Below are 10,782 nucleotides of genomic sequence, written 5' to 3' on the forward strand. Positions count from 1 at the left end.
AAAGAATTTCGGAAAGAAAAGTATATATGACCAAATAAGCCTGTGAGTATAATATAAAATGTTACTCTAGAAAATAAGTTATTCATAACAATAAATATGCTTGGGGACAGGATCCAAAGCCAATATGCTAAACAAAGTTGGTATAACTGGAGAATGCAGTTTGTTTTTCTTTTATTGTTCTGGATTTATGTTTTATTTAATTTTTTTTACTTTTTAAAAATTTCCTGTTCTGTTGAGGTTTCAATTGATAAATGAAAGTTTTTATATGTAAGGTATATAACACCCTGTTTAGATTTATGTATATATTGTGAATGATGATCACAATAAAATCAGTTAACATATCCATCACTTCACTTAGTTTTTCTTTTCTTTTTGTTGTAAGCACACTTAAAATCAACCCTCTTGGTAAACTACAGAATATTAAAAAAAGGGAAAAAATAAACAAAATGCATAGGTCTAAATTTTCTTTTAATTACCCTTTATTTTCAGTTTGAATAATAGGGCAGATTGCAACAAATATGATTGGAGTAGTGTATATATTTTAAAAACCTAAAAAATGCCTATTCAAATAAGGAGATGATTAAGGCATGAGGAATCTTTTCATTTGCTGGGTGAAGACACAATGTGCGTGAAGCATGAAGTCCATGCAAATAGACATAAATGAAAATGCAATCAACCCTTGAGTGTATTAGTTATCTTAGTCTTTGTTTTCACTGACAAAGAGTTTTCAAAATGTTGATGTCTTTCAGGTAGATGATCAGATAAGTCACTTATCTTTAGCTGGTAATCCTAAATCAGCTTGTTTATCAGGAAGCTATCATAAACCAAATTTAGCTGTAGTGTGAGGATCTGTCAAGGGGGACCCAGAATTTGCCAATGTTTTTCTTGGAGTTCTAAATAAAACAAATCTTCCCAAGTGCCTGCTGTATCCTTGAGGTAGAAAATACAGTTCTATACAATTGAAGATTTTTAGAGGTGTCATGCTTTATTTCCTACTTAGCCTAGATTCTTGAGACAATTAATTTGTTTTCTGTTATAATCACACATTTACTTACTTTCTTGGCTCCTGTTCTAGTCCACACATTTTTCATGGTTCAGTTACTTATGTTTAATATGTAGTGATGGCTATAAAAAAATTACTTACTTTATAGTTAATTTTACTCCATTTCATTAAGACTTTTTTTCTTTGCCTCAACAAGTCTGAGCTCAGAATGATTTGCCTTATTTCTATGTAAGTCCAAATATAACCTTGAAAATCACTTGGATTTTAATTATCTGGCTACAATATTTGTTTATTTAATTGAAGTGGAGAGAAGAGCAATGGAATATGTAAGAGGAAGTGTTTTATCTAGAAAAAGAAAAAAACAGTCTAGTAAAACAATTATGATTTTTTTATATTAGAATTGGACTGACAGTATTAAGCAAAGGTTTTTCGATCCATTTTTGTAATTGAATATTAACATATTAAGTGGGAATTTTACATCTGTTAGTTAAAGTTCTCTTCAGAGCATCTTTTACTTCTTTGTTCCGTAGGCTGTAGATCAATGGATTTAGCATTGGGATCACTAGGGTGTAAAACACAGAGGCCATTTTATCAATATCAAAAGTATGGCTGGACTTGGGTTGCAGGTAAATAAACAATAACGTCCCGTAAAACACAACCACCACTGTCAGATGGGAGCTACAGGTGGAGAACGCTTTGTATCTTCCCTCAGTTGAGTTGATTCTGAGAATGGCCCCAAGAATAAACATGTAGGACACGAGAACGACCAAGAGGGAGGAGAGCAAATTACAGCCTGAAAAGATTAAAATGATCAATTCTAATTCACGTGTGTCAGAACAGAGCATGGAGATCAGAGGGAGGCAGTCACAGTAAAAATAACGGATGACATTAGAGTCACAGAAGGACAGTGTAAATAACTTAGTCGTGAGAAATAGTGACACAAATGTGCTGTAGAGATAGGGAATAAGTACCAGCACCCAACACGCTCTCCCTGTCATGATGACCATGTAGAGGAGGGGTCTGCAGATGGCTACACAGCGATCATAGGCCATTGCTGATAGAATAAACAGTTCAGTGATGATGAAAATCTCAAAGAATGCCAGCTGGGTGGCACACCAGTTGTAGGAAATCATATTTTTGTACACCACAAAGTTTACCATCATTTTTGGGCCAATGACAGTGGAGTAACCAAGGTCAGTAATTGACAAATGTCTAAGGAAAAAGTACATGGGAGTGTGTAGCTTGGAGTCCAAATGGGTCAAGATTAACATGCCCACATTGCCTGTGACTGTGATCAAGTATAGGATGAGGAAGACTACAAAAAGGGGTGCTTGTAGCCCAGGGTTGTTGGTGATCCCCATGAGGATAAATTCAGTTATTTTGTTCACTGCAGTATGATTCTGTTTCTCCAGATGGTTCATCTTGGTAACCTGTGTAAGGTATAAAACCAGTACTGATTTTGTTTGAGATGTTATCTTCTAAGAGAATTTAAAACATGATGAGTAGATATAGAAACATATTCTTTATCACAAAATATAAATAGAGACACCTCTTCATATCAAGCCAAAACTATAAACACCTACACTCACATTGTAGTGTAAGTGCCTAACAATTAGCTTTTTTGATTGTAATGCAAGTTTCTTCCATTAAGCTTTAGATTGCAGAGGCATCCATTTCAAAGATATCCATCTGGAATAAATGTATTGGCAGCTGCACAATTAGGTCAAGGCTGCCCCAACCTTGAGAGAGAGTCCTTTGTGATCTAGACGCCTGACACTGGAATGACCCTTTGATTCCTTTCCCACATTTTAATTGTTTTCAATTCACCAAATAAAGAGAGAAACTGTGAAACCTGAGTACCTCATTCTCAGCCCCAGGAAAAGCAGAAGCCCAGGTCCACACGTACTCTCTGTCTCTTTCTCTCTCTCTCTCCTCCCCTTACCCCCCACAACCTTGCTGTTTGGCTTGGGGTGTGACATTGTTGGTGAGGAAGAAATTTCCTCTATCTCTCAAGGTTCTTCAAGCTGGTCCAAAAGTCAAAGTGACATGAGACAGATTAACAGGAGAAAAAATCAAAGTTTAATAACATATGTAGAGGGAGGTCATATACATGACTTCCAAAGATAGTCAGGGACAATGAAGTTTATATGTCATCCTAACCCAAGGAGATAAGGATAGGAGTCTGTGGTCTCAAAGGAAAATGGAAGTAATTTACAGGAATATGGAGAGAGTAAATTTTTGATCGACAATTGTTTGCTGGTCCACACAATAACAATGAGGGGGCAAAAAGAGGTATTTTAACAGGCTTAGCCACATCCCTCCCTGTCTACCACACCTAGTTTACATTAGAATGTAGCCATGTAAGGTGCTAGCTCTTTTCCTGGATCGTGTTCTCTGTCTATATTCTTTTTATGTAGTTGGTGAGGGGTTGGAGGTCAGAGTTTTCCCTGAGTCTTTAGGGCCTTGATTGTTAACTCTGAAATCATCCACATGTCAAAATGGTATATATTGGGGTAGTCTGTCCTTGGTCCTAACCTCTAGGACCTAAGTAATAGACCTTATTTTTCAAAGTTCACTGATGGTTGTTGCTGAAGTGAGTAAGAACCACACGGGCTGGTCCAGCCATAACACTGGCTCCAGTAAGGTAAATGTGGAAGTTCACCAAAAGGACTGTGGGCCCAGTCAGGTTCTGGCTTCACTATTGATAGACTGAGACCCACATAAAACATACATTCATTGAAACTTTGGTAAAGTATGCTTCGAAGGGACAAGGTATTTTGAAGTGCTTGTTTCAACACAGTTACTATGACCTACTTCTTGTGACTCAAAATCATTTTAAATATGTCAAGAGACCTATATATATTATATGTTAGATTTTAAAAGGTTTTTTAAATTTAGGTATCACTGATATACAACATTATGAAGGTTTCACACGAACAACATTGTGGTTTCAATATTCATCCATATTATCAAGTCCCCCCCATACCCCATTGCAGTCACTGTCCATCAGTGCAGTAAGATGCTATACAGTCACTACTTGTCTTCTCTGTGCTAAACTGCCTTCTTTAGTGGCCTCCCAACATCATGTGTGCTAATCATAATGTCCCTTAATCCCCTTCTCCCTCCCCCCACACTCACCCTTCCCACCTAGCCCCCTCCCTTTTAGTAACTGCTAGTCCCTTCTTGGAGTCTGTGAGTCTGCTGCTGTTTTGTTCCTTCAATTTTACTTTGTTGTTATATTCCACAAATTAATTAAATCATTTGGTACTTGGCTTTCTCCACCTGGCTTATTTCACTGAGCATAATACCCTCTACCTCTATCCATGTTGTTGGAAATGGTAGGATTTTTTTCCTTATTATGGCTGAATAATATTCCATTGCATATATGTACCACATCTTCTTTATCCATTTATCTACTGTAGGACACTTAAGTTGCTGCAAGCTTTTTAAATTTTTTAAGTAATTTATGAAACTAACATCTGTACCTAAACCATAACTTTAACTTAATGACATGATTGTCTCTCTTTAAAATAGCAAGACATAAAAAGACCTTCTAAACTGTTGGTGGAATGATGAATCAGGATATGACTTGGAAAATTCTAACCATCAAACTTGCATTTCAATACCTCTCATTGTAATATTTCTCAGCTAGTTTACTCATTGCAAACTCTAATGCTGTTACTTGTAAATTTTATAGTTTTTATTAATAACTTGTCCACATTTGGCACACCTCATGTTTCTGTCTATGGAATCACTTCTTCTAATAATCATCCAATCAAACATTCCTCTATTGTGGAAAAAGGACTTGGCTTGTGATTATTTATGAATTTATAATGAGGATTAATCTAAAAAGGTCAAGTGAAAAGAACACAAAGGAATATTATAGGGGTCCAGAGTGAGTGATCCCCAAGATGTGTCACTTTGGCATGTAGATTATTTTGAGCTGAAAACCATCAAGGCCCAACAGACTGAAGGAGATACTTTGACCCCCACCCCCCACCCCGCACCTGCACAAAGCGGATGCAGATGGAGGACCTGCCCCTGGAGGACAGGCTCTCCCGCAGCAGCTACAGGACGATGAGAACCAGGGTAACAGGCAGGAGGGAAGGTGACCAAGCCATTGAATAAAATTTCCCTCCATATCCCATTGTTTGTATGTGACCAGTAATATACTTTTTAATCAAGCATTTATTCTTTCATATTCCTATAAATTACTTCCCATTTCCTTTGAATTCTCAGACTGCTATCCCCTCTCTCCTTGGTCCAGTATGACATGAATACCACATTCTCCCTAGATGTCTTTGAACTCATGTGTAGGGCTTTCCCATACATCTATAATTAAACTTTGATTTTTTTCTCCTTTTAATCAGTCTCAGGTCAATTTGATTCTTAGATGAGCTAGAAGAACCTTGAAGGGTAGAAGAAATTTCTTCCTCCCTAAGAATATCAAGCAATGATAGATAACTTATTATGTGCAGGCATTTTTCTGAGCATTTTACATGTATTAACTCATATGATCCACATAATAACTCTAGGAAGTACAGAGTGTGACTGTATCCAGTTGAGAGTTGAGGAAACTGAGGCATGGGTGGAATAACCAAGGTCACTGAGATAGTGCTAAGATTCAAATAAAGGTATTCGGTCTTTAAAATATATTCTCATAAACACAATGTCATGCTGTCTTTCCAATAAGGTTATCCTGAGTAGACAGGAAATAGGAAGTGGGACATAAGGGATAATAAGTAAAAAAAGGATAGACAAAGATCCTTGTTAAAATGATAACTGAAGCATTGAGTTCTTTTGACAAGTAAAGTGGCCTAAATGCACAGCACAGAGCATCAGCAGCTATGTAACAGCTCCGTCCTAGACCTTGTTCTACTCACCTTCATGGAGAATCTGTTTTGACTTCCTACTGTCTTAATCTGCACTGATTGTTGCACAATGTATTTAAATGTTTTTCTACTCCCTTGAGACTCATTTTGTTGAAGTTTCAATCTGATTCCAGGATTAAAAAAATTGCAAATAATTGCCTGAGGGAGAGTGGCTTGGATATCTGTTAATTATTCTTGGAATGTCCCTTTAGGAAAAGTCAAAAGTATTGAATGCCTGACTGTAACTGAATAAATAAATTATACAATATCATGAACACTGGGAATTATAGATCTGCTTTTGTCAGCATCCCTCTTACACAATATCATTGCATATAGTACAGACACACAAACACATATGCACGCAGATACATACATATAGACATAATTCATGAGCAAACAAAAGAATGACTGACCTCCTAGAGAGAGATTATATTTCAATAGGGCAGGGACATGGAACAAGCATCATGCTTGACTTTTCCTGCCTATGATGAAAAATGCCAAGATATAAACAGTCTAGTAATAACAGGAGAGACCCCATTTTAAGTCTAAAATTCCATTTTAAAAAACAGGGGGTTAGGAGGTAAGATTCCTAACATAATCTTTAGTAATAAATGAACAACCTATCTTAAGGCAGGGCAAGCAGTCCTAACTGATGTGTTCCCAGTGCTTGCAGGAAACCCTATCTTCGAGAAGAATAAGATCAATCAATTCCTTGTGTTAAGTTTATCTTGCAGAAGTATATAGAGAACTGACTGTAGATGGTGACATAATGTCTCTCACCAAAGGGAGACATCATGAGACCACACGTCAAGCCTACACTGAACAAATTCATCTCCTCTTTGCCCCATTCTTGAAAGCCTTAGAAGACAGAATCCGAACCCCTTAAACGTGCCTCCTCTCTGAGATCACCTGCACTCTCTTTTCCTCGAGTGTGTAAGTTTTGAATAAAGCCTGTTCACTGCTCAACTTACTGCATTTTGTCTGTGCTTTTGCAGTGGAAAGTATTTTTGTCTGTTATTTCGTTCTGATTTTCAGATATAAGCAGAAGTCTTCACTCTATCTGTTCTACTTCAGACAAGTAGGGAGGGAACTACTGAGCTCTGATTTGGGCTTGCAAGTTCCCATCACCTGGGTGACCTGGACAGGACTGCAGCTGCATGACCCTGCTCTTTAGTAGGCTGAGTGAAAATCTCCTTTATTTGCCTTTGGGAAGTTCTCAGAACATATTACTCCATCCAGTGCTCTGTGGCTCCCCCAGCTCCTGGGGGGTGGTAGGGGCTTAGTTGCCATACTGTGCAGATTCAAGAAGACAGTGGACGCCAGGTGAACCTGGTATTAGGAGTTAGCAAGGTACATGTCCAACACTGAGCAGGAGTTAAATTAACTTCCCTTTTATCCCTGTGCTGTTCCTTGCTCTCTGCTGCCCGCGAGAAGGCTGCCCTTCACTGCTACTCTCACTTTAATGAGTTTCTTCCTTAGCTACACTTGTCTGACCTGGTAGGGAATTCTTTCTCATCCTGGGTCAAGAACCTGGCCTATTCAGAATGAGGTTTTACCAAGTGTTTAACCTGGTGCACAGAGAGACCTTCCCAGATGCAACTGCACAGCAACAATACAATCCTGAACAAGAAAACATCTATTAACTAAGGATATTTAATGGATATGTTATTACAGGTTGACATAAGACAATGTTTCATGACGTATTGTTTCTGTCAAGAGGTCAGTGATAAATCTTTTCTTAATTTAGTCATAAAGTATCTTTCATCTGTTTTAAGGATTTCTCTTTATCATTGGTTTTCTGAACTTTAATTATGATGTGTTTTGATGTAATTTCCTTTCTGCTTACCCAACTTAGAATTATTGTAGCCTCTCATATTTTGGGGAGTATAACTGTTTTTTTAAATAAGTTTAACTGTAAATGGACTAAATTCTCCCATGGTAGAGATTGGCAGAATGGATTATTTTTAAAAATCAAAATCCACCTATGTGCTGTCTGGGAGAGACTTTCTTTGTTTACACTTGATTCAGAAAAAACAACAAAAACAAGATTAAGAAGATGCCTGCCTTTAAGAAAAAAAAAACAACAAAAACCTGATTGAAACAAACTCTTTGTTTACTGACTTAGAGTTTAGCAAGATTTCTGTTGGGGTAAATATGAGGTTCTATAGGATAAATATGACAAGAAGTTGAATCAAAAGCAAAAAATGTTGGGGAGGGTATAACATTTAATTGAGACCTAAAATATGAGGATACATTTGGCTAAATTTAAGGGAAATAATCTATTTGCGAGCTATAATTAGTCTTTGCTCTGGACCCAAAAAGAGTTTAATTATATCTATTAGAAATATTACTGAGACATTTGCCTTGTTCAGTTTATTAGAACAATATTACACATATTGAATATTAGATACTAAGTTTGCACTGATTCTTAAAGAGCCTGTGGAAAGCATTTTTTACCTCTTTGTTCCTTAAGCTGTAGATCAAGGGGTTAAGCATGGGGATCACCAACGTGTAAAACACGGAGGCCATTTTATCAGTATCAAAGGAGTGAGTGGATTTGGGCTGCGTGTACATAAATAGTAGAGAACCGTAAAACACAACCACCACCATCAGATGAGAACCACATGTGGAGAAAGCTTTTTTCCTGCCTTCTGCAGAATGTATTCGAAATATGGCTATTAAAATCAGTACGTAGGATGCTAAGATTACCAGGAGGGAAGACATCAAATTAAGTGCTGAAAATGCGATGATCAACAATTCTATTTCTTGTGCATTTGAGCAGAGCATAAGTAGCAAGGGAACATCGTCACAGTAGAAATGACTGATGACATTAGTGCCACAGAAAGTCAATGTAAAAATCTTAATAGTGAACAGTAGAGCCTGGAAGGTACCGTAGAGGTATGGAATGCCTACCAACACGTGGCAGAGTCTCTGGGACATGATGACATTGTAGAGCAGAGGGTGACAGATGGCCAAATAGCGGTCATAGGCCATAGCGGACAGGATGAAAAATTCAGTGATAATGAACATCAGGAAGAAAGCCAACTGTGTGGCACATGCATAGTAGGAGATGGTATTCTGATCCACAATGAAATTTACCAGCATCTCGGGACAAATGACAGTAGAATTACCAAGATCAATGAAAGCCAGGTGTTTGATGAAAAAATACATAGGTGTGTGGAGGCGGGAGTCCACCTGGGTCAAGACGATCATGCCCAGGTTGCCCACCACCGTGACTGTGTAGATGATGAGGAAGACCCCAAAAAGTGGGGCCTGCAGCTCAGGCTGCCTTGTGACCCCCACCAAAATGAACTCAGTCAGCGATGTGAGGTTCTTTTGTTCCATTTGGTCCAGAGAGCTCTTCTAGGAGGAGGCAGAGGAGTTGTTACTAGCTTTCCTGCAGTGCTGAGGCAGGTGTGGGTTTAGTCAGAGTAGGGTGAGAGCCTGTGAAGAAGGGAAACAGGATGGTTGCAGGGCTTCACGGAGAAGCAAAACAGGTTAATTGCTGTGGGGACAATGTAACAGTGTGCAAGGATATTCCTTCGGAAGCTCTGTGTTAAACATTAAGCAAAGCTAGAGGCGCACAGTTTTGTTAGGATAAAAATAACGAATTAGGAATATAGGCCGTCTTCAGGGGGATTGGTTATAGCAAAGGACAGCATTCAGGCAAGAAGTAGTAAGAAACAGACAACTCAGCTTAACTTAAGATATAAACCCCTAGGCTCAGCCCAGCCAGGGGACCTCTTGTCCCCTCCCAGCATGCTCCAGGAATTAGGTGTTTTTGCTTTCTCCTTAAATAAAAAGTCTCTCTGTCCTACTTGCCTACCTTGAGCGTTAGTGATGTTCATTCTTTGTCTTCATGACTGTCTTCATGACCAAGAACCAAGGCATCATCTTTTGGAGGCTCGTCCTGGATGTCTCCACGCTCTCAGCCACCGAGAGGGTGGCTGCCATTCCCCACTATTCTCTCTTTAATGCATGCCTCCCATACCTGTACTCATCCCACCTGTGTGAGAATTCTTTCTTGTCCAGAGTCAAGAACCCTCCCCCATCCGGGTTGAGGAATCACCTGGTGTGCAGGTAGAGACCTTCCCAGTCACAGCTGCCTAGCAACATTGTCAGCTGAACAAACTGTATTTGCAGATAGAATGGACATTTTTCTACATAATAGGGAATAGATGCATACTTCCCATATCTGATTTGGAAACGAAAATAAATGATAGGTCTTTTACTTCCCAAGAGGAGGTATTCATATGAAGCATATGCACTATATGCATATAAACTCCAAATAGTGTCAGTAATATTTGGAACAAATCCATAGATTAAAAAAAAAGTCATATGGGTATTAATATAGAATTATTCGATTGATTTTTCTCTACACAGTGGTATCACAATGTCTCTTTAGTATGCTTCTGTTTTTGTCTGAGAATTCCTGTGGAATTTTGATATTTTACAAAGAGAGGCAGAGATAATATGGAGCCATACTATTTTTCATGATTTTAATTTTAATTTTATTGTTGTGGTAAGAATATGAAACATGAGATTTACCCCATTAGATTTTTAAGTGTACAACATAGTATGGTTAACTCTAGACAAGATGTCGTATAGCAGATCATGAGATCTTACTCATCTTGCATAAGTGAAACTTCACATCTTTTGATTAGCAATTCCCACATGATCCAGCATCCAACTTCTGGATATTTATCAAAAAGAACTGCTACTAACCTCTTAAAGAGATATTAATTCCCTGCCCATTCTTATTTGGAAAAGGATGTCTCTGTTCAGTTTTGAACATCCTGATGTTCACATTTTAAATACTTCCATTTAGGGCTAAACATCAAAGGAGACAAGATAAAAAAAGTATGCAAAGGGATGACTGACTTCTTAATCTTTAGACATGGTGATATC

The 10,782-nt window shown here is 38.1% G+C and overlaps 2 protein-coding genes across 2 annotated transcripts; both read right to left on the reverse strand.

The window, feature by feature from the left end:
* Nucleotides 1-1,464: 1,464 nt before the first annotated feature.
* Nucleotides 1,465-2,424, reverse strand: LOC108386531 (olfactory receptor 8K1-like). The gene has a single exon (XM_017644444.3). It carries the CDS (start codon nt 2,422-2,424, stop codon nt 1,465-1,467), a length of 960 nt encoding a protein of 319 aa, XP_017499933.3.
* Nucleotides 2,425-8,277: 5,853 nt separating this feature from the next.
* On the reverse strand, nt 8,278-9,222 carry LOC118968066 (olfactory receptor 8K5-like). The gene has a single exon (XM_036996736.2). The coding sequence runs from the start codon at nt 9,217-9,219 to the stop codon at nt 8,278-8,280; it is 942 nt and encodes a 313-aa protein (XP_036852631.1). The 5' UTR covers nt 9,220-9,222.
* Nucleotides 9,223-10,782: the final 1,560 nt, after the last annotated feature.

This window comes from Manis javanica, chromosome 11 (genome assembly GCF_040802235.1).
Source record: "Manis javanica isolate MJ-LG chromosome 11, MJ_LKY, whole genome shotgun sequence".
Lineage (NCBI taxonomy): Eukaryota > Metazoa > Chordata > Mammalia > Pholidota > Manidae > Manis > Manis javanica.